Genomic DNA, 27,272 nt, shown 5'->3' on the forward strand with positions numbered 1-27,272 from the left:
CCAAAAATTCGGAACACGCTAACCAATACACAAAATGTTCAATTTGGTCACACGGGCTCAGGCCATCTCCAATCATGCAATTACGTGCACGGCCATAATAGCTGCATTGGTGATTGTGTCCTCCTTTTTCCAACTACAACTCGACCAGGTCTGGTCGTTGAATACCACATCTATTTCGAATGTTCAAGCGGGTGCGCTGTTGAAAGGATCATTCCAATATGGGGCCAAGAACGGTAAACAAAAGGAAAACTCCATCATAAAGTTCGATCTCGATGCCGATTTGACCCCCTTATTCAATTGGAACACCAAGCAGGTGTTTGTATATTTAACTGCTGAGTACCCTGGTAAAAGCGATGGCTCCTCTAATAAAGTCACATATTGGGATAAAATCATCACCTCCAAAGATGATGCTGTATTGTCGTTGAAGAATCACCGGGCCAAGTATAGTGTATGGGATGTGGAAAACTCCTTCAGGCAAAGAGATGCTGAGCTTAAGTTGGAATGGAACATCCAACCTCACGTTGGACCATTGATATTTGGTCAAACTTCTGCCACTACTCCTTTCACCTTCGCCGAAGTGAAAACAAAGAAGGACCGTGCTTAAATAGTGTTGTATTATATACATATTTTGCCTGGTTGGTTTTTCTATTTACATAAAATGGTTTTGGTCTGTGGTGTTTTGCTGATATTCATAATCATCGATGTGATCGTCAAGTTGGGCGTCTCTATCTGTGTCTCTGTCCATATCATCGTCCAGCTTGAATATCCTCCGGAGTGCTCGCCGGGTTCTTATACGTCTTTCTAGGAATGACTCTATTTTGTCTGCGGGAGGAGAAATGATTCTGTTAATGCGAGCTCTGAATGTCTCGGTTCTAAACTTGGAAGCCTGGCTCAAGAAAAGACACTCGATAGATTCGGGGTACTTATCCATTAACAAAAAGAGTTTTTGTTTGTTCATTCTCGTGTAACCCTTCAAGTACCGGAATAAAAGGATGGAAATAATTGGCTGCAATTTATTGACGGATGTGAGTCTTTTTTCGGGTGAAAAGAAGATCTCGGGATTCTTCATCACATAATTTATGTCATAATCACCCACATCAGAAAATCGTTTTCCAAACAGCTTTAAGGCCAGTACAAATTGAGACCTACCAGAGGTGTTTTCTCGGGACCCCTTTTTCAATTGTTCCAAATCTCCTATGTTGTAGAAGTCATTGAGTATCGAGTACGTCAGTTTCAATCTAGAAGTAGACGTTACCTTACACTTCTCACGCATGAATAGCGTATAAAGGGTCTGGAGGTGACGCTGTAAACTCACTTCATTCAAGTTTCCAGCAGCTAGGAAGTTTTCGGTGATGAAAAAAATATTATCAAATGCTTTGAACTTTTCCATCTTCATCAATTCTTCGACTATTATGTTATTGTCTTGTCCATTGAGTCTGATATTGTTTCTTTCACAGTTTTTGGCAATCTCCAAGTATGCTTCGGGGCTGGACCGATTCTGCCTCAAGACTTGAATGTGAAGATACATCAAAGTTCTGTAGTTTCTCATGATACTTCTGGGAATCACCACTTCGAAGTTATAGTCGTGAGGAACAGGGTACTCTTCGATATAACGTTCGATGAAAGTATTTAATTCTGCAATCCCATTTGATATTAAGGAACTGGCTGCCTGAAGGTTTCCAAACCTTTGATACAACTTCCCCATTTCGAGATACACCGACAACCTCACCTGAAGCTTCATCTTATGATCAAGTCTTTCCCTTAATTGAGATAAAAAATCTACCAAAAACTCTGCTTTTTCTGCCTGTGAACCTGGAGTTTCTCGAAGATAGTCTGATACCACTTGACATAAACCGGTAGCCACATGGTCGATGTTGGCCTTCGCGGTTCTTGTTGGGCCACCCTCCTTTTCAAGCAATCTTGAATTTGATCCAGGAAACTGGAAGTCATTGGTCATAAGAATGGACTCCAAGAGCTTCTCTGACCGGCTGAAGTTCTGGTTGACATGCTGGTCAACAAACAAAACTGCCTTCATGAGAAATTTAAATGAATGTACCGAACACTTGATACCAAGACTTCCCATCTCCTTGTAGAGTTGTATGATTTTCTGGTAGCCTTGGATCTTGTTCTTGCTTGCGAAGTGCTTCATTAATGGTATATATGCTTCTTCTCTGGGGGTTCCAATAGCTTTTATCTTTTCCAAATACCGAAATGCAAACCCAACTTGAAAAGTATCCAGAAAGTACCTTTCAACCTCCACGTACAAGCCCTGAAGGTCATGCTTCGACGTATTTTCCCGGTATACACTTTTGATGATCTGTTCACTTCTGGCTTCGATATACCATTTCTCTTCTTTGGTGTCTCTATTCTTAAACCAATGTCTGTAGTTCTTTAATTGCTCTTTGAGAATTCGGGAGCTCATAAGAGGAGTAATAGACTTATGATGGGCTTCAAGAGCCAAATTGTCCGCCATCTCATGCTGAGTAAACCGAGAATAAGCTCTGATCAAACTGCAGTAGATGTCCTCATCCATGATATCTAACTTTTCACAAATTTCTCTCACATATTGAACTTCCTTAAATGCATATGCTTCTTCGAAATAACGGATCACTTTTGTTACGGTTTTAGAGTCGACTATCACCACATCTTCCTGTCTTTGCCTATCAAGTGAGCTTTCAAAAAATGTCAAAACTTCCTTTTTGTTAGGTGATTTCAATTTCACAGACATCATTAACCGGTAGATACTAGCTGTCTGGCTACTTGTAGAACCACCACTAGAAGCTGTTCGAGATAACTCTTCCAAATACTTCTCGAAAATCGTCTGAGCTTCTTCAAACTCATTGAGAACAATTCGACATTTGATCAAAGCTCCCCATATGCTTGGTGTTGGGGTAATGTTTCTTTTCTTCAATTGGTTGAAAAGTCTATCTATATCGGTTTTTTCACCCAAAGCTGCCAAACTGTTCATAACAATAGAATAATGTGTTGCATAGGGAAGATGACCCTTTCCGTACATGGCTTCAAACTGGTCTTGAAGCATTTTCCAATCATTTTTGGCTCGACTTACCTTCAAGAAAATGGACAACTGGTTTTCATGATAATGATCAGGGTGATTTTTGCTGATTGCCAGTACACCTTCAAAGTCTCTCAACAGAAAAAGAGCTGACATGACCGAAGTCAAATCGTCTGGAGTTATATGGTCTCTCTCTGAAGCTTGTGAACATTGACGTTTGTAGGCCCAGTACTTCTTTGCTTGGATTGGTGCCCTTATACTTGCAGCCTTCAACATGGTCGAAAGAAAATTGTAGAAAACGTCAGAGTTTCGAAGAAATAATTGTTCAAAAATACCACCAATCTCTTCAATTGAGTTTTCTTCTCTTTCATAATAATCCACTAGAGCATAAAGGGCACTTCTATAAGAAGAATGAGCATTTTTGGTAAGTAGTAGATGCTGATCAGTAGTTTGCATAAGAAACCTGATAAACTGGGATATGAGATTCGTTTGGTCACTTCGATCGTTGTGAATTCCAATTCTCAAGAAGGATGAAATCAAAGTTCTCTTCAGCTGCTTGGAATTGGCAGGATCGGATAAGAAAGCGGAGATCTTGTCAGTGTTGAAAACAGTTTTTCCATTTTCCTTAGTGAATCCAAACGTCTCTGCTTGTACGTCACACCACTTCTTGGGTATCTGGGCATGGGCATCAACTAATGATTTCATCAAGTATTCATACGCTAAATAGTTCCGATTATTCATCATCACATGAACAAATATGTCTCGTTTGGCAACTAACAACTCCTGGAGCTTGGTCAATTCGGGCTCTAGTTTCAGAAACGATGCATGCCAGATTTCACACGCTAGTAGAAAGTCGTCTTCATTTTCTCCATCTGCCAATGTACTCCAATCTAGGATATTGTAAAATAGCTTTTGAATGCTTATTGATTCTTCTACTGTTAACCGGTTTGTGGATATTTTCTTCATTAATCGTTCTCTCATTGTGTTGTTCTTAATGAGGTCTAGGATCTGTTTCCGTTCTCCTTTTATGCTGAAATGCAGAAGCTTACCCGAATATGACTCCTTTTCGTCATTTATAGGGTTTGCATTTATGGTTAGCGATCTCTTTTGAACAAGAGGAGCTGACTGGGGGCGATGAGCAAGACGAAAACAAACTAACGGCCTCGTTCGAGCTCTGGAAGGATATGCTATCCGTAACCTCTGTGTTAGTCGAGCGAGCATAGAGGTGGTAAAACGGTGGTTCAACCCGTGAAGTATTTGACGTTAGATGGTGCTTTTTTAAACTGAAAATTGGCCCAAACAGTTCGCGCTGAAAAGCTCATCGGTATCAAAGACAGCCCATATATGCAGATGTTTACTAGTTTGAAGAGATTTACTCGAGAACACCTACAACAAGAGAGATACTATCGTTCCATGCCTGATAATTGATGTTGGTATTGAAGAACTCTATCAGAGTCATTAAATCAGTTTTTTTTTTGGTGTAGTCAGGGAAGCTATTAACTCCTCGTACAGTGTGAATATAAAAAAATCATCATACAAATCCTCCAATTCCAACAAAAAATTAACCAGACAGAAACAGTCATGGAGACCACTATAAAAAGTTGAAAAATACTCGAAATCTTAACAGGTTAGTAACTAGGTTTTAATATCAACTGGGATCTGGATTTGGGAGATTTCTTTCATCAAACGACACTCATCAACTTCTATCCATCAACAGCTCAAAATTTGTACACAGAGCTGCGACTCCTCCCCAATTTGTACAAGAGAGGGATAGACAGGAGAATATGTCCGCCCGGTCGATAAGTTTAATCATAAGAATAGTCAAATCACAGGTGTGTTCTTGTTTTTCTTAGACATACCTAGTGGAAACTGTTAGTAAACCATTAATAGTGCCAATGGAACATAAACATGGATTAAAGAATCAAAAGCTCATACAAGGCTGAAACTTAACGATAGTGCATTTGTCAACCCGGAAAATTCAGTTGGAACAATTGGTGAATGCAAATAATCATAGCAATGATTCCCTCGTCTCCCGAAAGAAGAAGAAGACCATATTGGTGTTCAGGTTTGAAACTGTCACATACATTCTTGCAAGCTCTTATACTGATTCCATAACTGTGTTAAAAAGAACTGAATAGTGTTGTAGTAAAAAATTTTCTCGCTGAGTGAGAAAAGGTAAGTCGATGGTTCTGTGCGTGCACGACCTCCATCTTGGAAGAAGGTTTGAAATGGAGTTGGAGGGTAGTTTTCTAGATATAGTGGAGCCCGTAACCTTTTGGTTGTTTGGAAAGTTCACTAGATCATTTCTTCTTCATTCTTTTAATTACTGCTTCTAAGACTAAGAAAAGTTGTGATATTTTCTTTGATTCGTGAATTCTACAAATTGGCTGCAAATTGGCTTCCTAGTATATAATACATTTTAACTCATCTATACCAAAACTCCAAAAAAGCTAATTTCCAAGACAACTGTGAACAACAAATGGGAAAATGCAAGAAGCCCTATAAGCACTATATGCAATCTCCTTGACTTTTCTAAATCGTTGTCATAAAGCTGCAAGGTGTTTCTTTCGAGAACTGGGCTGATTTTACTCAAGTTGCTCAAACCGGTTACACAACCACTCAATAAAACAATGATCCATTCAAGGATATTGAGGATTGTGTGATGCTTTTCGTTACTGACCAACAAAACAATCAAAAGGTTAACAACGGTAATTGGCACCCATAAGATGTTTGTGTATCCGTAGATGGAGATGAGCTTGGTCAATGAGAGCCTCACGGGAAAATGCAAGAACCAGCTTGTAACGGCATACAATGCAAAGGGAACCAAAAGGTTATAGCCATAAAACAAGAAAATTGAAAGGGTCAACAAGTCAAAGTCATATTCATACTTGACCTTTTCTTTGGACGAGTGTAAAAAGTGGGACAACATGTTGGAGCCGGTGCTACTCACAAACATCAAGAATATCAACGTCCCGGTGATCCAGAAAAACCCGTATAACTCTGTCACTTCGTCTTCGGATTCATTTTGCACTGGAGATGACGATTTATTGATCGGATTCAATGCCTGCTTTATCTTGACAAGAAAGTCCTCTGTATTCAAATCGAAGTATCTCCTATAAAAGTTGATTTGGAACATGTGACTTTTGGTTGAATCAATGGGGATTTGGGGTTGAATTACTCGTTCAGCAGGTGGTGCACCCCCTTGGCCCTGGGTTGGCAAGGTTATGGGATCATCTGTTTCAATCAAATCCTGGTCGTCCCATGACGTCTAAAGAGAATAGTTAGCTTTAAGACTTTGACTGAAGCTCATGGCTTGAATTCATTACATACGTTTGGGTCTGTTCCCGACAAGTTTGTATAACCGTTAGACATTTGTATCTATGTAACAGTTGGCTTTCGAAAAAAAATCGCGAATAATCAAGACCTCAAATAGGATCTTGACAACTTCTTTGGAAGTTGTGGAGATTGATGCAGCGAATTGCGTAAAGCTGTAAATGACACCAAATTCTGCGACTGAAGGTCATTATTCTTCGATGCACTGTTGCCAGAGGAGCTCCAATTGGAGAAGTCGGAGTCAATATCGTTACCCACATCTACTGGCTGGATGATTTTGTGGGAGAAGTTCCGGATTTCATCTCCAGGATGTTTTGTGCTTCTGTGCTTGTAATTCTGCAGAAGGTTGTCGATCCAACCGTCCGAGTAGTACGATTCTTCAGTCGCAGGAAGCTCGTCTTCTCCAAACGATTCTTCTCCGAACGGTTCTTCGGCCTCATATTCTTCTGGGTTGTAGCTTTCAATTGCGTCATTATCTTGGTGGGTGTTGTGCAGTGTAGTTCCTGAATCAGCATCTTGGATCTGCTTGTGCTGGGTGTTGGTATAGATATCAGTGGAAAGCTTCTGATTTGTTGACAGATTTTGCAAATTTTGAAGGTCACCAACCATTGAGGTTCTAGGAACATTATCATCTGTTTCTTGGGGAAGACTGGAGTTGATAACATAATCACTAAATGCTTCATCACGTTCTGCAACCTTATATTTTGTTTCCGGGAACCTCAGAAATATGATGGCGCCAATCAAGCAGAAGATGGCTAGAGCCAAAAAAACGTAGTATCTCACCACCTGAAAAAGAAGAGGCAACAACAACGTGAACACGGCGTTCATGATCCAGGAAACACACATACACACAGCCGTACCTTTTGCTCTGGCCTCGTCGGGGAAAATTTCTCCCGTGTAAAGCCAACTCACAGAAGTTATAGAAGAAGCATACACCGAAATCAAGAAAAGGAAAAGGGCCAATACAACTGAAGCTGGCTCATCATGGATGATCCAATTGAATGGTGAGTCTGAGTCTAAGTTGGTCAAGATTGCAAACGGCACCATAACGCTGAAAATGGCTGCAAACACCAAAGTTATCACCAGCATTCCGTACGTCAAGTAATCGACTCTTCTAGCATTATCAAGAAGGACCACAGGAACAAGAGTCAAGAGCCCCAAAATAATGTATTGGGCAGACTCGAAAACCACTCTCGTCTCGTCTTCCATTCCACACATATCGCAGATATATGTGAAGAAATACATCAATGGGGTGATGCTTGTCAATTGGATAAAAAAGTGAAGAAGAATCCCTACCGATGTACTTTTCCAAAACCTCTTCCTAAACAAATCAGAATAGGTACAGAACATTATCTGATTACCAGCCACATAAGCTCTGGTGACATATCCTTTATCCGTACCTCCGTAAGCACTCTTCTTGATGGTTCGGACTCTGTCCAAAGTTCTTGCAGCCTCGACCCATTTAGATTTGGAGGCCAACCACTTAGGAGACTCTGGCAACAGAAATGCTAGAACGATCACTAATACCACAGGAAGTCCCTCAAGTGCCCACAAGAGCTTAAAGGGAACGTACTGTGTATCGGCTGTGTCTAATGCAATCCCCAAAAAATACATCAAAATGGATCCAATCGGGGTACTAACATGGAAAAGGGAGATGGAAAAGCCCTTCCTTCGCAAGGGAAAGATCTCTGAGATATATATGGGCACTAAGCAAGTGATAAGCCCCACAGTAGAACCTTTGATTAATCTCCCAAGCACCAACACAAAGAAGTAATCCAGAAGGACTACCACGCCAGTACCCAAAATCCAGAACATGTTTGCAATTTGAAAGCAGACGACGAATCCGAAGTAGTCACAAAATGAGCCGAATATGACACACCCCACTATTGCTATTAGTAACTGTTCCTACGAACCAGTTCAGTAGAAAATACATACCCACCGCTCCAATAGGGCTACTAGCTGCAAGAAGCGTTTGCTCTCTCTTAAGGGGAACACCGTAGAACTCATGGAAATTGGCTGTAGAAAGAAAACTACTCATTGAGGATACCTCTGAACCAATGAGAAACCCGTAGATGGCCACGATTGCCAAGATACAATTGATGTTATAAGTTCTGATCTTCATGTGTTTGTAAACTTATTTTCGCAGCCTTTGGTTCAGTGCGAGATCAAGAAATTGCGACTGGGTGCTAGAGTTTCTACTATCATTTAAACAGATACATTAGAATTTTCTAAAATATAAGCGTCACTGATGGAGACTGATGAAGTTGAATACCTAAATCTTGACATCAATAGTTCTGAACAAGAAACTCAAGACAATTCCACCATATATGCCAAGAAGACCCTTTTACATTCCCCCATATTCAATAATATATTTCCCCATTTTTATGTGTCACTTCATAAAAGAATAAGAAACATAAGGAACTTATCACTTCAGGACGATGATATGCAATACCTAGCTCTTCAGGAAGAAGACTCTCAATTCGGAGTGTTCAGCGATGACGAAATGCTTTTTGACATAGGTGAGTCCGATACCAACGATATGACAGAAGATAGAAGTTCTCAGAAACCACACAGGAACCTCAAGACAATCTCCGTGATAGTAAGAAACACATCTTTGCTTGTGAATGAGCAGGTATTCCCATTCAGTGCTCCAGTGAGGTCCTCATGTTTAGTGAAGGGAATAAGAAATGAAACTGCCCAAGAAGAAGACTCCCTTTTAGTATCTTTGAAGTCTGGGTTTTTGTTGCTCATTCGAATATTCTATGTGCCGTACAATTTTGATGACACAGAGTATAATGAAGACTTCAGTCGATCTAGAAGAAGAATGCTCTTCAAGCCATTTGTGGTTCAGTGGTGGGATGTTTCCAGTAATCTTCTGGCCCCATCACTTTTCACTTCTGGTTATTCTTTAACTGCACAGTCCTCCGGCTTGTCAGTAGTTTCAACATCAGCCTGTGGCGGTTTCCGCATTTACAACTGTAACCACACTGAGAATGGGGTGTTTTTTCAGAATCATGAGACGATAGTGGTGAATGGCTCTATTCTTCATTCCTGTTTTGCCCAACCAATCAAGGGAAGTATTCTAGATAACCATGTAATGCTCTTGATGATGGTGTTGACTACGGATAATAGGTTGAACTTGAATTTGTACGGATGGTCCACTTCAGAGAGAGACCTTAATGTTTCAACTCTACCATTAGACGGTGGTTTTCCTCTCCCGGTATTCATAGTACCATTGAGTAATAATGGGAGCTTTTTGTATGTGACTCCTGACGAGTTGATCATTATTACAGTTCATGATATCACTTCTGCTGAGTATAACTTTAGAAGGCACGATTTTCCAGGAACCTTTCCTACAAACTTCTACTGTCCAGAGTCTGAAATTGTGAGTTTTGATGATGAGACTGTGGATGAGGTTTTAGTTTCAACAGATAACGGCACCGTCTTCTCTGTTATCGTGGGGAATGGATTAGTGTTGTCACTCAAACCGGTCGTTAGAATCTCAGACCCAATTTCGTTGTTCTCTTTGGAAGCAAGTGGTGACAGATTTGAATTAATATATGGGAGTAGTATTGGTCTCAACAGAATGCTAATGATAGAAGAGTTATTGCCTGACTCTTTTGAATCACCTCCTCCCTATAGTCTGTCGCTACTTCTCAAGAATTACAAGAACTGGGCCCCATTATTGGATGTTCAAATAATTGATGCCTACAAGTCCAAAAACACCTTTTTGAACAGCACTCAAGAGCTTTGGTGTTTGTCAGGAATTGGAAAAAGAGCCAGACTATCACAATTGAGGAGTGGCTACTCTATAACAAGACTAGGTGACGCCTATCTGAGCTTGAGAAAAGTTGAATCAATGAGATGGCTAGGTGTTCACGATTCTCTTTACTTGGTATGCACATTACCTTTTGAAACCATGTTGCTAGAGTACCAGCAAGCAGGAGAATCTGATGAAGAGGAGCTTGTCGAAGTGAATGAGGCTTCTATCATAACAGACCAACCAACTATTGCTATGAATATGATTTCAGAAGAATTTGCGGTTCAAGTGACTCCTAAGTGCATCCTTGTGACATCCCTCGAGACCATTGTAGCTTCAAGGCTGGTGGAAGATGGAATTATAGTGATGAGTGACATTGTGGGTAATATTGTAGGAACTGTGTCTCAGAGTCCGACTTCCAATTCTGTTTACACACTTGAATTAATTGAAGTTTCGGAAGAAATATTGAATATACCTGACGAGGATTCCATGTCCCAGGATATAGATGGAAATGACGGAAGCATCGACCTCGTATGTTCGATTTTGGTTGATACTCAAGTATCATTCATGAAGCTTTTAGCAAGAGACGACGAACTTTTTGTTCTTGTTGGAGGATTCGAAGGAACTATCCAGATTTTCAAATTCAAAGAGAAGTCTTTGTTCAAAGTCTTTGAGGAATCATTGTTTACTTATTATAGAAGAGAAAATCTACAACTTGATGGAGCAAGCTTGGTCCCAAGCGATGCACTTCTTATAGACGAGCAAACACTTCTTTTGGGAACCAAAGATGGGCTTCTATTCTCCTTTTCGATTACAACCACCATTGAATTGGAGTACAAGAAGTTCTTCAAACTTAGTGATATTGAAGTGAAGCTCAGCAAAGCGACAGACAACATCGTCTTGGCTATTTGTGGAACTATTTGGTTGGTGGACATATCAAAGCCTGCTATTCCCGAACCCATTATATTTGACGAGAAGAATGATAGGCCAGTGAAGTGTTTATTACCTATTTATGATGATAGAAGCAGAGGAGTTGAGTTATCAGTACTATTGACAAGAGAAGAGGGCCTTTCATTTGCAACAGTCTCTTTTCTTGATGGATCCGTAATCAGGCAAATCAATGTGGGGGATTCAGCAAAGAAATTCATCCATCTCCCTCATATTTCTTTGTTTGCAGTGTTATCCACCTCACAAGACCGTAATGGACGATTAAGGTTCGTCGATAGGAAGACATTTAAGTTGCTACCTCATATCGAGTACAACTCAAGGAACAAGAAATATGATCGTGGGAACTCGATGTTCGACGATGATGAAACCCCTATTTGCTGTAAAATATGGTCATTGGATAAGCTAGGAAGAATATCCAAGAAACTCTTAATTGGATGTTCAACTCTAGCTGGAACAGGGAGGTTTAAGATTGTCGATGTTGGAAAAGTTACTGACCACGACAATAAGACGTTAGTAAAAGTATCCCAGTTGAACTGCTTTGATCATCCCGAGCCAATTGTGTGGATTGAACAAGTTGATGACCACATACTATTTGCCAGTGGGAAGTCTATGTACTCAACTTCTTACAATATCGAGGGGAAAAGACTAAATCCTGTTTCTTCACTAGTTTCACTCACCAGCGATATTATATCGATTTCGGTAAGTACTGAAAAGATCATTAGCGTGACTACTAAACTTGATTCAGTGTTTCAATTTGAATTTGATATCGATGCTGCTCGAAAGGAGACCCTTCAGCTTTATGCTCGTGATCCTTCCCCCAAGTCTATTTCTAATCACGCCGTCTGGGACTCAAAGATTGTTGTTGGTGACAAAGTTCACTCAAGTGTCATCATAATGGATAAGAACAATAAGACTTTGGTTCCTGGTGCCAGATTCAAGACTTCTGGAGTCCCACGAGTGTTCATAGGGAACTTTGGGTTGTATTGGGATAATGATGCTGTAAATTCGAAGGACGTTATTTCTATAACAGTTGATGGAGAGGTTACCCTTTTCAAGCAGATAAATATCAATAGCGAACAGTTCCAGAAGCTAAGCCAGATAATTCCGTTGCAACGAAATGGTAATGGTGATTTAAAACTTTCTACTGATAAATGGGATACTGCATTCACAGATAAAGTTTCGGGGAAAGGATTTAAGTCAATCAACAAATCGTATTTTAGAAATAAGGACAATAAGCAAGGGTTGGTGGACTATGATTTGACTGAGATTTCTAAGGTATGTCATTCGTATATTTCATTATAGTCTGGGATTCGAAGTACTTAATAATAAGAAATGCCTTAATAAATATAAAAGGTATTAAAATGCTATGTAATGCTAGGGTCAATATTCTTCTGGAGACAGTTTCAGGGGACTGGCTTCTTTGGAGCCTAGATCATCATCAAAAGTTGATCTCTTCTTCAACCTCTCTTGTCTGTACCTGGAAGCAGCCGATTGTCTAGTGGGTGTTTCAGCTTCTCCAGCACCTCTAAGCTCTTGCAATAGGTTTCTTGCTCTGCTTCCAATAACATCACCATTAGTACCATCATTTTCCTGTTCTTCTTCTTCATCCTTGACCTCCAAATCTTCTTCTGGAAAGCTTGATTGAATAGGCGAGAGTAGATCATCTTGTGAAGAACTAAGATCAGGTCTCGATTGAGTTTTTCGACTGTTCTCTAGTAGATGTTTTCTCATTAGTGCTCTCTTTCTGGCAGAGGATGGCTCTCCCTTAGAAGGACCAGCAGCCTTCAACTTCTCCAACAATGAATCCATAACATCATCTTCATTACTGTCTGCTTCCTTAGGTTTGGTTGGAGTTTTCTTCTGTTGAGCTTCGAGCAACTTCTTACGCTGTTCGTATAATTTCAATTCCTCTTCACGCTTGAGATTCTCTTGACCTGCTCTCTTGAAGTCGGCTATGAAGTTTGCAAACTTTGACATAAACGAGTTTCTGACAAACAGATCTGAAGGATCTTCTCCAAAGTATCTCATTAACTTGTCAAATTCCTTGAACGTGTAGTAAGATTGATCCTTTAATAATTCACTCTTTCTCTTCGCTTTGGGTAGACCAGGAATAACAACCTTCAAGACTCTATCTTGAGGATGGAATTTCGACACATCACTCAAATTTCCAATATCTATAGAGCTTTGAACGTTCTTGATCGATTCAACATACTCTTTGCAATCATTTTGAATACCTTCGATAGAAAATTTTGCAAGTTGAAGACACTTATTCAACTCGGTTATGAAGCCTGCAAGCTCGGGGTATTGTGTACGGATAATTTTTTCAACATAATGTAAGAACGTCATACTGTTCTTGTCATCCTTCATGAAACTTAATCTTTGTAAAGAGCTCAATCTGAACCCCTGAGCTTGTTTGGTGGAATCATTCATGTAGTTTCCAACTGTCAAAATGATCTCAAAGACGCCCTTCAAATGCTTGGACAGCTTGATACTGTCAACGGCTTCATCAATAGACCTTAATTTATGGGTTAAGTCTTCGTAGTCTTTTTCGTAAATGGCCATCAACATTAAAGCCCTCGTTCTTGACTTCCAATAGTGTTGTAAATTGTACATCAATTCCAAGTAGATTCTGTCTGCTCTCTGCAACTCACCTGGATCCTTTTCAGGCTTTGACACATTTTCTGATTTATAGTCCGTTGAATAAGGTTCCAAGTTTCTAGCAAGGTTATTTGACACTTCAACAACCTCTTCCTTACCAAAAAATTCCAAAACTGCTATGTTCGTAATAACGTCCTTGTCGCATCGAAGGACTTTGGATACCACTTCTTCATCAGATACACTATTGAATGCATGAAGATTGATTCCAAATTGCTGAGAGATATCTCTAGATAAAAAGGAAACCTTATCAATTTCAGCCTTATTCTTGGTAGCGATCTTTTTGATTTCCTTAGCTGCAAAGATCAATTCAATCTCATCAAATACACCCTTCGACAACAAGTCGCTAGCGAGCGTATCAGTTTTACTCTCTTTCCAGAATGAGTTGGAAGAAACATCATCGAATTTCTCCCAATGTAACTGCTTCATTTTCTTCTTTGGTCTTGGATAATTGTCAAATGGTGAAGGGGACGATAACTCCTTCACAGGTTCGGGCCTGTGATTCACCACCTCTTTAGCAGTAGGTAATGGGGGTGGTGGTGGTGGAGGAGCACCACTCATAGATGGGGGCAAAGGTGGTGGTGGAGGAGGAGCACCGCCTAAAGATGGGGGTAATGGAGGGGGTGGAGGAGGTGGTGGTGGAGGAAGAGCTCCGCCCAATGAAGGGGGCAATGGGGGAGGAGGGGGAGGCGGAGGAGGTGGTGCAACCTCTTTTTTTTCTTCCGGTTCTTCTGTTGTTGCTTTGGGACTTTCAGTTGCGTCCTCAAACTTATCTTCGCTACTATTATCGTCATCTATGGCAGCTGTCTTGTTTACCTTATTTTTTAATTCACTTAAGAACTTGGGATTCATTCCAGCGATAGTTGTCAATCTATTGCGTTTGTAGTCTTTATTCGGAGTTCCTCCTTTGACAACATCATCGTCTTCGCCTGCCATCAGCACCTTTCCAGTGGCATACTTAGATTCCAATTTGTTGAGGAATTCATTTGGCTTAGTAGAGTTTCTATTACTCATTCTCTTCGCTTGTTTGTTTGAGTCTTTACTCATGGCCCTGAGCTTGGATTCCAAGGTGGCCTTCAATCTTTGGACATCTTCCAATTCTTCTTGGATTTTGGACTTCATTGACGGATCAACTACATCGGACATATCGAACAGCATTTGAGAGTCATCATCAAAATTGAAGTCGATGTTGAAATCTTTGAAGTTTGTTTCCAACTCTTTCAACCTCTCCATTGCCAAATATTTTTGTCTGGCAAACATACTGGAGCTGTTGAACTTCATAATATCATTAGATTCGTTTTGCAAGGAAGACAACTTCTTACGAAGCAAGTCCAATTTTTCGAGATCATCCTCTCTTGCAGGTCTTGGAGGTCCTTGTGGAACCATTCTTGGAGGTTCAGGTTCAGGCACGGATTCAGGCTCAGATGCTGAGCTACTTTCATAGTCAGATTCAGCCGAAACTTCTTCGATAACAGGAATATCAACTGAATTGGGATCCACGTAGTTTTCAAACTCTGTCATTTCCAATTCTCTGGCCATGTTTTCAATATCAGCCATCTGATCCCTTAAAGCTCTCAACCTTGAGCTTGGTTCAACTTGAGTTCCCAATGTGTTGTTATCCAACTTGTATTCAGCTTTCTTTCGGTGGATCTGCTTCTGCAACTTTTCAATCAAGTTTTTGTTGGTAGTTTGAACCAGGAGTGTTGTTTTACCATCACCTCGTTTTGACTCAAATTGAGCATTGCTGTTCAACATGATCAACAACTCTCTCATTTCCAACTCTTGGTCTTGTTTTTCAATTAAATGAGTTCTCTTCAACTCTTCTAGCTCTTTAGACATCTCTTCGTTGAGTCTTCTTGTTCTCATTAGAACGGTTTCATGTTCTTTGACTTCATTAGTTAAGCTTGTAATTAAACCATCTGCTCCCATTGATAACTGTCGAGACATATCATCCCTTTCGGCAGTAGCTTCTTCAGCTATTTTTTTGTAAACTTTGGCTTCATTGATAGCCTTTCTGTACATCTCATCGGTACTCAAGCTTGAGTATAATCTGTTGATAGCTATACCCATAGCAGAATCACCATCTGAGGTATGGGCCAAGGTGACGTTTTGAACCAAACCGTCGAATAATCGTAAACTTCGCGTTAACTCTTCAGCGTTATCCTTCTTTTCCACTTGATTCAAGTACAAATGTTGTAATGCGCTAATGAAAAAACCCAGAGCTTCGGTTTCCCTCACGTTGGACCATAAAGATCTTATAAGATCCACTGGATTGTTGAAATCGACATTATCATCAATAGTATCATTGTGTCTTAACTCATTTGCATCCTGTTCGGCCAGATCAATGTAGTGGTTGCACTGTTGATTCAAACTCTCGTAATTCAATTCCCGGAATTTTTCAATCAACTTGTCAAGCCTGGCAGCCATGAACTGAGACCGTAGGTGGATTCGTACTCTCAAGTCGAGAGCATAATGTATGATGGTATTTATCAACAACATTGTCCCAAGACAATACTCCAACAACTGGTTTTCCATGTTGGAAGCAGAGTTTCCAGCGTGGGCTGACTTTAACTCTTCGCTAGCACCAACTAGTGAGTTGAGATACTTACCTCTCCCATCCAAAGTCTTTTCAACAACTTTAAGCCAAAGCTCAAATCTCTTGTACGCGTCCTTGACGGGAGGTTTCCTCACAAGTCTTCTTTTGGTGGTTGAAGAAGCGTTAACAGAGTTTCTCATATTGACAGGTTCAAATTCGAAGTACGGTTTCGTGGGGATGGTATCCAAGGCCTTAAGAATCTTGTGGTACTTTCCCTGGGAGTCATCCATAGAATTATTACTATAGTAGGCAATCATAAATGTCAAGGACTCAGCAGCGATTTTCCTGGTCAAGATTCTCGGACTCAACAACGAGCCGGTTACAGCACTCACGTACAAGTTAACGTCTGTTTTGACTCTTTCTGCCCCTAGTTTCTGGTTCATCATGGACTTCAACGCCAACAAAGTATTAAACTCTCGATCGAAAATGTCATCGTTAATGTCGTTGACTTCATTCTGGTCGATGGTGTCTTGAACCTTAATCAAGTACGAAGATAAAAGAGCATCACCTTGACAGTCAAAAATGAACTTACGCACCCAATCAATAGGCTCTGTCCTCAATGAAACCCACAAGTTTTTCAACTGGTCAGAAGTGATGGTTTTGGCCAACAATCTCCGAGTATAGAACTCTGGAGATGCGGACTCTTCTCCTCTTTTTATAGCTCTCTCTTGACGTTTATACTCTGTCAACGCATCTTGATAAATCAACATCCACTTTTTGTCCAGGTTATAATTGATCATTTCTTGCCGGGCTTGTGGGGGCAAGGACTTGAAGTCCCGCTTGTCCATCAACTCTCGGAACATTCTGTCGATTTCATAGGCGGAGGAAGGTTTCTCTAAATGGAACCCTTTCACGTCGGTAGATGTGGGCATATCTATGGTTGTGTTTAGGGCAAGCGACGGCCGGGAGATGATGGAGCTGGCGGTCGACTTCCGTGATAGACTGGCGCCACCGGCGTACGAAGAGCCGTTACCGTTTCCGGTTTTGGTAGGGATTCCACTGGAGTTATTTACATTGGCCAACGTGGACGTAGACGACACGGTCCGCGATGTCTTGATATCGTACGGATTGGACGCGACAGCTGTCAGAGCCGAGTTGGCGGTGGAGATGGAATAGGTGGACGCATGGCGATTGTGGTTTGAGTTTGTAATCTGTGAGCTGGGAACAATGCTGGAGGAGCTAACCGAAACATTACGCCTACTGGTACCGCCGCTACCACCGCTCAAGATGCTAGCACTATCGACAGATGACAACTCCAGGGAGCTTTCATTATGACGGTCTTTGTCTCTGTTTTTCCGTAGACTGAAAAATGATCCGGACGAAGCTCTGTTTATGGTGCTGGAAGTTGGTTGAGCACCGGACTTGTAGGAACCATAGGCTCTGGAGTTTTTCAACTCTTCATCAATCTGGGGATTCAATTGTGAGTCGCCTGTTTTCCTTCTCATCATTTTGGTGGAATCAAAAGCGATTCAATGCAGTTTATGTGTATGATATGGAACTGGTGATGGTGGAGGGTCTAGGAGAAGGTGGATGTAATCTGGACCGTTTGGGCGGGAAAAAGGATAACTGGGGTCAGACGGACTGTACGATTCAAATGGAGGTATTATTCACAGCAATAATGAGCCTATGTATGATAAACCACGAGTTTGTAGCGCTAAAGAAGTAGGGTATTATTTATACACACTTTTACCGTCGTCCTTGATTTTCCGCAACGCGCGACATTTGGCATATGACGCGTTTGCCAGCCCATGTCGGAAGACACAATATTTAACTCAGATACGGGTACCAGCATGTAGTTAGGCAGGAGGATTGGGGACAACAAGAGAACTACGCTCGGCACACCTGGTGTGGATTATTATACAATATATGCCTCAGGCGACGTTTTCGTCGATGCTTTCTTCGAGCATCTTCAAAGTGTCGTCTAGACCAGCATTCATTGTCTGAGTGAACTGCTTGGACTTGGAGTTTTTGCGGGTGAGTTTGGACTGGTGGTCGACTGAGTCAGCAAACTCGTCGTCGCTGGATTTTTTTTCGTCGACGGTGAGATCAATGGTTTCGGGAACGGTTGGTTCTTCAAACGCGTTGACGAGGCCAGCAACTTTGGACTTCTTTTTGTTTTTCTTCTTTTTGGATTTGGAGGGAGAGGGTGTGGAGGTGGAGACAGCCTCTTCTGGGGGCGATACCTGCGGCTGTACTTCTTTTTCTGGTTCTGGTTGTTCTGGTTGTTCTGGTTGTTCTGGTTGTTCTGGTTGTTCTGGTTGTTCTGGTTGTTCTGGTTGTTCTGGTTGTTCTGGTTGTTCTGGTTGTTCTGGTTGTTCTGGTTGTTCTAGCAGTTCCTGCTCTGGCACAGACCCCACCGGGTCGAGAAATTCTCCCGAACCCTCCTCCTCTTCTACAGTTCTGTGCACAGACTTCACTGCGTCTGTAGAATGTATCAGACAATTATCTTCGTTGACCAACAACTTAAAGTCCTCCAAATTAATCTCTCCGATGTTGATTTGGTTAATCTCATTCACATTATCCCAGTAACCAATTTTGCTCCAGAAGTTCTTACACCGTATCAAGCACAAATTCACGTATATCTTCATGAGCTTCACCTCATTATCCCCGTCCGGCGCATTGAGCTTGTAGAAGTTCTTGGTGATTAAACGTAACCTCTCGAAAAAGTCACAGATGTTCCGGATCTTGATCAAACAGTAGTTACACAACGGATAGTTGATCGACTCGGTGGTCATCTCAGGATTGCTCAACTTCAAGTTGTGGAGTCGGGCATGTTCCAAGTTATCGTTTCTACTTTCCTGGCAAAACTCGCAGGCTGCAACCAGTCCTTGTTGATGGTGGTTTTTGGTATGCTCGGTGATGGTGTCGTTGATGCTCTTTATAGGCTCGATCTTTATCTTCCCCTCAACAAGCATGTTCCAGAACGCTTTACCCTTTTGCCATCTGGTGATGAAGTTGGTAGAGGGAACAATAATACAGTTTTCAAACTCCTCCAACCAGATCTTCTTGAACCACTTGTTAAGCTTCAAAGTGTTCAAGTCGTACTGGTACGAGGGTGATATCAACATACCACAAAACTCCTTGAACTCCTTAAAATTGTCAAGATCAAATCGGATTGCTTTCAACTTGGGGGAAAAAACCGACGACTCCAAAAACTCGGCGTCCGACGACATATGTCCGCCACTGAAGTTATCGACGGTATCGGCTTTAACCAAGCTGGCGTGCTTATTTTTGTTCGAGTCCTTCTCCAAGTCCTCGATGAGCTTCTTTAGTTCCACCAATTCCGTCTGTAAATTGTCAATAATGGTGTTTTTCTCATCAAGTTCTTCGTACAACTTCTGATTCTTGACCTTGAAGTTGTAGGTTTCTCGCGAGGCGTTGCTGACCATTTTATTAGCCTCGTCAAACAAAGACGCTGTTAAGTCTTCTACTTCCGCCTGTAATCGCTTATTTTGAGCATTGGACTCGTCTCTTTCCTTCTGCATCTTCTCGTACCCTTCAGAAATTTCCGTGTACTTGCTGTTAAGCGCGTTGTAGTTTGCCTCAATGTCGGCCAACTGTTTGGTTTTGGTTTTTAACTGGTAGTTTTCTTTGTGGAAATGGAAAAGCTTCTCTTCCAATTCCAGTTGCTTGGACACGGCAGTCACAAGCTTGGTGCTCAACAGAGTCACTTCTTCGGTCAATCTGTCCGCCAAAGACTCTTCGTCAGCCATGGTGTTTAGCAGAGGATGTGTGTTATTAGTGTTGATTCACAGGTGTTTGAATTGAATTGCGAGAATGTTTATCGCGACTCGCTGCCATAATTACTGCGATTGTGCGATAGATGTAACTGCGATTGCACTAATAATGTACCAGTTCAATTCACCGATAGGCTACAGCAAGAAGCCGCTAGTATACGATGGTAGGAAGAAAGAGGGAGTAGGGAGTGGCGATGGTGACGCGGTGGTGTGGAATCCCGCAAAAAATGTGTCTTTAGATAAGCTACCGGTAGAGATCCTAAGCATGATAATCCACTATTTGGACCAGTTCGACTCGCTCAAGCTTATGATGACCAACCGCATAATGTATGCTTTAGTGAAGCCCAAATTGTACGAAAACATTATCATCGATTCGAACTACAGCGAGTTCAACAAGGAGTTTCGGTCCTATAAGTTCCAACACCAGCACCAAATGACCAATACTACTATAAAACTCACAGCCACGTTCATCAAGAGCAGCTACAACTTCAAACGGTTCTTGTCCGCGTACGATGGAACTGCCGTGCGCCGACTCCAGTGTATTTCGTTTCCTGACTCTGTCACTGTGTTGGATGGAGACGTAAATGATCTCATTGTTCGGTTGTTTGAGAAGCTTCGAGGATTGCACGAGTTGGTGTGGGTGCCGGCCAACTTCAAGATGGACTTCTTGCGACACTTGGACTTGAACTCCAACACGGTGATCTCGTTGGTGGTGAATATTCGGTTCAACCGCCAAAATCTACAGGTGCTATCGAGATTTCGACACTTGGTTAACTTCCAGTTGGGCCCATACACCAGTACCGATAACCTCAGGCAGCTCGTCCAGTTTGTGGACATGAGCAAACTACGTATCCTCAAGCTCTGGAAGCTGGACACTCAGAGTAATATTTGTGATCCTTCTGCCGCCAGACTCTTGGATTATCCACACGGCCATGAGCTCGAGGATGTGAATATCTTGAGCACCAAACAATTCAAGTGCCTCACCAAGTTGTGCTTAAAGGAAATGTTTGTGTGTGAAGGGGACTTTGCACTGTTTGCGCTGTCTGTGTCGACACTGGGCCTTACCAAGTTGGAGTTTAAGCGCATCACCGAGTATAAGACTGGACACGCAGACAGTTTTCTTCTCCGGCTCTCCCGGGAGTTGCAGAGTATCACAGAGTTGATGTTGGACTATCGAGAGAGTCACAAGGATAATATTCCCGAGTTTCTTCGCAATATTAACCATTTGCACAAGCTTGACTTGGTGGTGAGAAACAACGATACAAAGACATTTGACGCAAAACAGTACTCAAGGTCGTTACAGGTCCATGCTGACACACTAGCACACTTGTCACTAGAGATCTACCACGAGAAAAGTCTTGGATTTCAACCGGTGGCAGTGGATTTGCAAAAAGTGGACCTTTCGCATGCGACCAAGCTTGAGTCACTCCGGATAAATAGCACAGACGAAATCGATAGCGTACGCTTGGTGGCACAGCTACCACGTCTTCGGTACCTCAATCTCTTTGGCATGAAGGCTGGCGGATCGCCTAACTTGGGGTTGGGGATGATCCATCCCACCGTGTTTGACGAGTGGTTTAAAGTGCAACACGTTGCACTCATATACTTGGAAAACAACGGGAGTTTAGAGTATGTAAAGATCAACCTGTGCTTGTTTGAGTGCCGAGATGGAGAGGTTGTACCGAGAGAGGGAATAGATAATTGGTTTAATGAGGTTGTCAGAGTGGCTGCAATTGACTATGATTGAAAATAGGTGGGACAAAAAGGAGCACCAGGTAGCAGGAGCAGCCTGTGACACAAACATGATCATAGAACCACACAGCAAACCCATACACGCAGTAGACCCATACACCCAGCTCATAGGTTTTGTCCACACACAAGTATTACTCATACGCACCACAATGGCGCGTCGATCGCCTATTACTCGGAAAAAATCTCATCCCCAAAACATCGGGCTGGTAATTACAAAAAAATGCTAAAACACCGTGGATCATATCTATTAATCTATTAAAAAGGGTAGTGGTACTTGACTCTACAAGCAGTCATAATACTCACCAAATTAGTTGGTTCTGACGGAAAAACCAAAGATGTTACCAAAAAACGACGTTTCGAATTTTGGCTCGAACTTGACAGCAGAGGCTCTGATCTCGCTCATGATTTGAGCTTCTTTTTCTTGGGCAGTTAACTTGGCCATACTGGAGATGTGATTGTGAATGAGTTTGAGACTTGTAACAGAAACACAGACAAGAAATTCTGGGATTTCTGTGGTATTTATATTTGGCCGCAATTTCTGCATCTGTACAATTTTCGGCCATACGGACTTGCAAAAATAGGCGCACTTCTTTGTTTCGTTTCTTTTTTTGGACCGTTGCCGCCTCGCAATTTTTTTTGGTGCGGAGTCTCTTCTCCGACTGGCCAAAATAGCGAGTAAGGTTAGGCCAATGACCACAAGACAAGATGATGAGTGCTGAAGTTAACACCTAAAGTTAGGTATCAATATAGGCACCGGATGGTGCTGGACACCATGTCAGTAATGGCTTTGAAGTGGTTGCCAACATATGATGGCTGAACTCGGGCGGGTGAATGGATCAAGTGAATAGGGTGACATCCGCGAGATTTGCGAGATTTTCCAGAGTGACGGCCTCCTAGCGGCCGCGCTGGGGACATGGCGAGATGGCGCCAATGGCGCGAGGGTCTCGGACATGCGGAGGGTTGTTCCAAGATAATCCGGCGAGGGTGGTACACACACGTCTACAGCAGGGTATAGTCACCTGGTGACAAATACACCCCGAGGACGGGCCCGGGGACTAGGGTGAGCCAGTGAGTGCAAAATGAACGTTGCATTTGACAGACAGACTAAATAGTCAACATAAACGATCCACAACTTTTCCTACATTGGCCAAATCCTATATCAATAATATTATATACTTAATGCGTTAAGTGTTTAAACTTGTTCAACATCCTTCTTTTCAGTGGATGAGGAATCATACTGGTGTTCAACGAATCTATCCTTGGCAACCTTAGTGGCATCGACTTCGTCATGGTACTTTTCACAGATTTCTTCCAAAGTCATTCTCTTGGTTTCTGGCACTAAAAATGTCAAAAAGAAACCAATCAACATGAATAAAGCAAAGATTTCCATCACGTGAGGCAAGAAACAGTTAGCATTGGTGGCAGAACATCCATGGTTAAGTAAACTATTGGCAATCACAATGGCAACAATGGCACCAACCTTACCGGAAGCAGCAGACATACCATGGGCAGTGGATCTGTATCTAGTAGGGAAAATTTCTCCTGGAGTGATGAAGGTGGTGGTGTTGGCACCAAAGTTCTGGAAGAATTGAGACAACACATACAAGGCCAACAATCCATGGTCACCAAGCTTGTGGTAAGCGAATCCAATGACACAGAACAAAACCGTCAAGATAAGGAAAGATCCAAATTGGATGGTTCTCCTTCCAAGGATATCGACAAGAGCAATGGAGAACCAGTAACCTGGCAACGAACCAGCGCAAATCAAAATCAAGTTACCAGCAGCCGTGTTGTACAACTTCAAATAAATATTTTCATTGGAAGCGTAACCAATGGTTTGTAAAATAAGAGCCGTGTTCAATCCCAACCCATAGAAAGCAATATCCAACATGAACCAAGAACCAGCGGTTCCCAACAAAATTCTACCGTATTTCCATTGACCAAAATGGTGGAAGAAATCCTTCAAAGAAGCTTTTGGAGGAGTCAAGGCTTTTAATTCCTCTTCCACTACATCGATTTGACCAGACTTGACTGCCAAGTCATCGACTTCGTTGATGTCCAATTGGTATCTTGGTGACTCAGCAATGGTCAATCTGTAGTACAATGCAATAATACCAGGAACACAACCAAAACCAATCAACACTCTCCACATTTGATCACAGGCTCTCTTACAGGCAACACCACATTCAGCAGCAGTAGTGGCATCGATCAAATCATTCTTGTAACCAGACACCAAAATGATGGCCACGATACCAGCCAATAATTGACCGAGACCTTGGTTAGAGAAAACCGCAGCCATAATAGCACCTCTCCACTTGGTGGTGGAAAATTCAGAGGAGATGATAGAGGACAATGGATAGTCCCCACCGATACCAATACCCATGATGATTCTGAAAAATACAAATACCGCCACAAAGTTGATGGCAGGAGAGTCTCCCAAAGTACATTGAGCGATGGTAGCAGCAATCATCACTATCAATTCAAGACCATAAATTTTTTTTCTACCAACCACATCGGCCATGAAACCAAAACCAAGTTGTCCCATGACGGTACCTACCGAAGTGGAAACTTTGATCAAAGTGGCAGTAGGGGTAGGAATGGTACCTTCCCAAAACACGTAAGCCATCATAGAGGTACCGATGTTAATGGCGAAAATATCATACGAGTCAGTCATGAACCCCACTCCGGCAATCAAAATCATCTTCATTTGGGTCCATCCAAACCCGGCTTTGTCGATTTCTTCCAAAGCTAATCTTCTTCTTTCAAGGGGATCCTCAATGTGTGCAAATTTCTCTGTGTAGTCTTTAAAAGCAGTCTTACCACCTTGGGAATGGATTTTCAACGCCATGCTTGATAATATAACTCAGTAGTTGTAAGCTTCGAAGTTCAAGAAAAAAATCCCATCCGTAGGATTTATCTTGGTTTTTATATTAATTGCAAGATTCTTTGGAATATTACCAAAAAAAAAATGAAAAAAGAAAGGAATTAATTAATAAATTGCCTTGTTAATACTACGAACATGCTGCAAACGGAAGTTGGTTACCTACCAGCAAATCAGAGGCTTGGATTCAGAGGCGTTTACCCGCTACTATTGTTGTGGGGGCTATTAAGTACCAATGGAGATGCTTGATTTACGAAGTCATCAGATCCACCAAGATTGTCTACTTTTCTTGACATCCAACGGTACTCCATTGACAGTTTCCTTGACAGTTGAATGTCTTGGCTCTGAGCCCGTGATGGGTGTGTGGTTTCACCCGTTAATAGTCCATTACTCTTGTCTGCAGCTCTCATTTTTCCAAAAATCTATCACTTTTGAGTTCCATTTGTGTATGGAAACTCGTGGTGCGTGCAGAGAGACGCCTTACTGTGGGCGAAAACGTTGTAAGAAATGGTCAAATTGCTTCAGACCTATCAGGATGTTCGTGGAATTGTGGCCCGGTTTGCCTGCTTATGGCCGGATGGATGACGGGGCCATGTACTCAACACCACTAAAATCGGTTCCACTGACGGGGGCGCTAATAGTGTTATTCCGTGGGCCAAAATGATGCATCACACGTGTGGGTGGAGATGGTCGAATTACTGCAAAAAGTATTTGAACGCGAGCCCCACGTTTCCTGGTGCTAGCACTATCGCGACCTTAATTGCACGGCAGAAACCCACGTTTTGCGGTTAACACACGACACAGGGCCGTATAATCTCCCGATCCCGGGACTTGGCGCACTGGGCTGTGTTTACCATAGGAGGTCCACCAACGGTATGAAGGTGTATAAAGGCTTATGGCAGTGGTTGTCAAGCTCATCGCCCTAAATACGAGTTACCGGTTTTGGTACAGCAGATCCTGGAGGCCTTTTGGAGCATGCAGGGAGGATGGGCCATGGAACACGTTGTCGACACCCAGACTTTGGAATACCTTCTCGTGACCAGTGTCAGGGGGTTCTAGGCACGTGACAAAGACACCTCTACTCAACACGCTCACCGCGCCAGCTAGTCTCTTCATGATGTCTCAAGCCCTGAAGGAAATCAAAAAGTATGCAGGTGACTGGATCACCGCTGGCGTAGTGGCCGGCGTGTTCACGCTATACCTCGAGCTCGCGCCGGCGCATGCCCGCCAGTTTCAGATCAATGACCCTAAAATCAGTCATTCGTTCGCAAACCCTCAGATCATCAACGACACAAAATTATACCTTCTTGTATTTGTGATTCCGGTTTTGATTCTCACCATCGTCAGCTACCTCAAAGCCGGCACTCGGTTCGTCAAAACTGCCCATTTATCGATTCTCGGATTGTTTCTTAGTTTTGTGTTGACAGGCTTTTTGACCGACTTGCTCAAAATCTGGATCTCACGGCCTAGACCTGATTTTATGAGTAGATGCTTGCCCAAGGAAGGCACTCCGTTGGACAAATATGTGTCACTCGAGGTATGCACACAAACCTCATATTTTTTGTTGAACGATGGGTTGAAATCGTGTCCTTCTGGCCATCTGTCGTTGTCGATGTCAGGCGCGTTGTTCTTGTGTCTTTGGCTCAATGGGCAGTTCAAGTTATTTAATAGCAATAAGCCGCTTTGGATGCAATTGAGCAGTTGGTCGTACGTGTTGGTAGCGTTGTTTGTGGCCATTTCTCGACACATTGACTATAGACATCATGTGGAAGACATTTTGTTGGGGTTGTTGATTGGTGGAAGTTGCAGTTATTATGTGTACTTCCGATATTTTCCGGCGTTGGGGTCCAGCGAGTCGGATTTGTCGTTGGACGAGGTGCTGGTGTTGCCAAAGTAGGTTAATGAAGCCAGACGGGTGGTATATTTGGAGAGTCATCGTGCTATTTATGTTTGTGCAGAGTCATTTATATTTGTACTGAGTCGTTGTTCTTTATATTTGTACTGAGTCGTTGCTATATATATTTGCACCTAGTGGTTGCCATTTGTGTTTGTACCAAGCTATTTAGATGTTTGTGCATGTAGATCTTACCATATACTCATCTCCCCATCAACACATTTAACTCGTACAACACAAAGTTATAGTCCATCGCATCCACCCCGTTCACATTGCAGTAGTTAGGATATGCATACTTCTTACACATCAAGTTCCCCAAACTGCTGGCCATATCTTCACAGTCTCCAGTCTTCAAGGTCACTTGGTACACCTTGTTGGCCCTATCTTTGATGCTGTAAACATACCCACCGAACGTCGACCCCTCGCGCTTCCCGTTGATATAGATGAACAAGGGGGCTCTACTGTCGCCACTTCTGTGGATGACTACCTCGTACTCACTACCATTCACACTGATGGTGTCTTCAATGTTCATGCTGCGCGACTGGAAAACACAAACGAAAATGAGAATTTCTACACCTGCTAATCTATTATTCAATTAAAATACTTGTCCGTTGAGGAACCCTTAATGCAAACTCTATCCTAGTGCTGGTAAAAAACCCAAAAATAATATCTAAATAAAAAAAAAGTGAACAAAAATCAATCT

General features: G+C 42.2%; 10 protein-coding genes across 10 annotated transcripts; 4 read left to right on the plus strand and 6 right to left on the minus strand. All coding sequences in view use genetic code 12, as the record gives it.

Moving 5' to 3' along the window:
- Window positions 1–34: 34 nt before the first annotated feature.
- On the plus strand, window positions 35–604 carry SPC3 (Signal peptidase complex subunit; the record flags this gene model as incomplete). Its single annotated transcript, XM_006685182.1, has 1 exon — window positions 35–604. One exon carries the CDS (start codon window positions 35–37, stop codon window positions 602–604), a length of 570 nt encoding a protein of 189 aa, XP_006685245.1.
- Window positions 605–649: 45 nt separating this feature from the next.
- Window positions 650–6,385, minus strand: PSN45_002399 (uncharacterized protein; the record flags this gene model as incomplete). Its single annotated transcript, XM_006685044.2, has 5 exons — window positions 650–4,117; window positions 4,844–4,872; window positions 5,098–5,170; window positions 5,448–6,281; window positions 6,344–6,385. 5 exons carry the CDS (start codon window positions 6,383–6,385, stop codon window positions 650–652), a joined length of 4,446 nt encoding a protein of 1,481 aa, XP_006685107.2.
- Window positions 6,386–6,430: 45 nt separating this feature from the next.
- Window positions 6,431–8,468, minus strand: PSN45_002400 (uncharacterized protein; the record flags this gene model as incomplete). The annotated part of the gene is made up of 2 exons (XM_066157858.1): window positions 6,431–8,229; window positions 8,282–8,468. The coding sequence occupies 2 exons, from the start codon at window positions 8,466–8,468 to the stop codon at window positions 6,431–6,433; spliced, it is 1,986 nt and encodes a 661-aa protein (XP_066013955.1).
- Window positions 8,469–8,594: 126 nt separating this feature from the next.
- On the plus strand, window positions 8,595–12,356 carry PSN45_002401 (uncharacterized protein; the record flags this gene model as incomplete). Its single annotated transcript, XM_006685043.2, has 1 exon — window positions 8,595–12,356. The coding sequence occupies one exon, from the start codon at window positions 8,595–8,597 to the stop codon at window positions 12,354–12,356; it is 3,762 nt and encodes a 1,253-aa protein (XP_006685106.2).
- A 78-nt stretch (window positions 12,357–12,434) lies between these two features.
- Window positions 12,435–17,753, minus strand: PSN45_002402 (uncharacterized protein; the record flags this gene model as incomplete). The annotated part of the gene is made up of 1 exon (XM_066157859.1): window positions 12,435–17,753. The coding sequence occupies one exon, from the start codon at window positions 17,751–17,753 to the stop codon at window positions 12,435–12,437; it is 5,319 nt and encodes a 1,772-aa protein (XP_066013956.1).
- Window positions 17,754–18,176: 423 nt separating this feature from the next.
- Window positions 18,177–20,018, minus strand: SEC2 (rab guanine nucleotide exchange factor S2; the record flags this gene model as incomplete). Its single annotated transcript, XM_066157860.1, has 1 exon — window positions 18,177–20,018. The coding sequence occupies one exon, from the start codon at window positions 20,016–20,018 to the stop codon at window positions 18,177–18,179; it is 1,842 nt and encodes a 613-aa protein (XP_066013957.1).
- A 133-nt stretch (window positions 20,019–20,151) lies between these two features.
- PSN45_002404 (uncharacterized protein) lies at window positions 20,152–21,789 on the plus strand (the record flags this gene model as incomplete). Its single annotated transcript, XM_006685041.2, has 1 exon — window positions 20,152–21,789. The coding sequence occupies one exon, from the start codon at window positions 20,152–20,154 to the stop codon at window positions 21,787–21,789; it is 1,638 nt and encodes a 545-aa protein (XP_006685104.1).
- A 312-nt stretch (window positions 21,790–22,101) lies between these two features.
- PHO84 (Inorganic phosphate transporter pho84) lies at window positions 22,102–24,642 on the minus strand (the record flags this gene model as incomplete). The annotated part of the gene is made up of 3 exons (XM_006685180.2): window positions 22,102–22,267; window positions 22,892–22,932; window positions 22,993–24,642. The coding sequence occupies 3 exons, from the start codon at window positions 24,640–24,642 to the stop codon at window positions 22,102–22,104; spliced, it is 1,857 nt and encodes a 618-aa protein (XP_006685243.2).
- Window positions 24,643–25,792: 1,150 nt separating this feature from the next.
- Window positions 25,793–26,572, plus strand: DPP2 (phosphatidate phosphatase; the record flags this gene model as incomplete). Its single annotated transcript, XM_006685039.1, has 1 exon — window positions 25,793–26,572. The coding sequence occupies one exon, from the start codon at window positions 25,793–25,795 to the stop codon at window positions 26,570–26,572; it is 780 nt and encodes a 259-aa protein (XP_006685102.1).
- Window positions 26,573–26,771: 199 nt separating this feature from the next.
- PSN45_002407 (uncharacterized protein) lies at window positions 26,772–27,101 on the minus strand (the record flags this gene model as incomplete). The annotated part of the gene is made up of 1 exon (XM_066157861.1): window positions 26,772–27,101. The coding sequence occupies one exon, from the start codon at window positions 27,099–27,101 to the stop codon at window positions 26,772–26,774; it is 330 nt and encodes a 109-aa protein (XP_066013958.1).
- Between the last annotated feature and the right edge of the window lie 171 nt (window positions 27,102–27,272).

The sequence above is a fragment of the Yamadazyma tenuis genome, chromosome 3 (genome assembly GCF_029203305.1).
Source record: "Yamadazyma tenuis chromosome 3, complete sequence".
Taxonomy (NCBI): domain Eukaryota; kingdom Fungi; phylum Ascomycota; class Pichiomycetes; order Serinales; family Debaryomycetaceae; genus Yamadazyma; species Yamadazyma tenuis.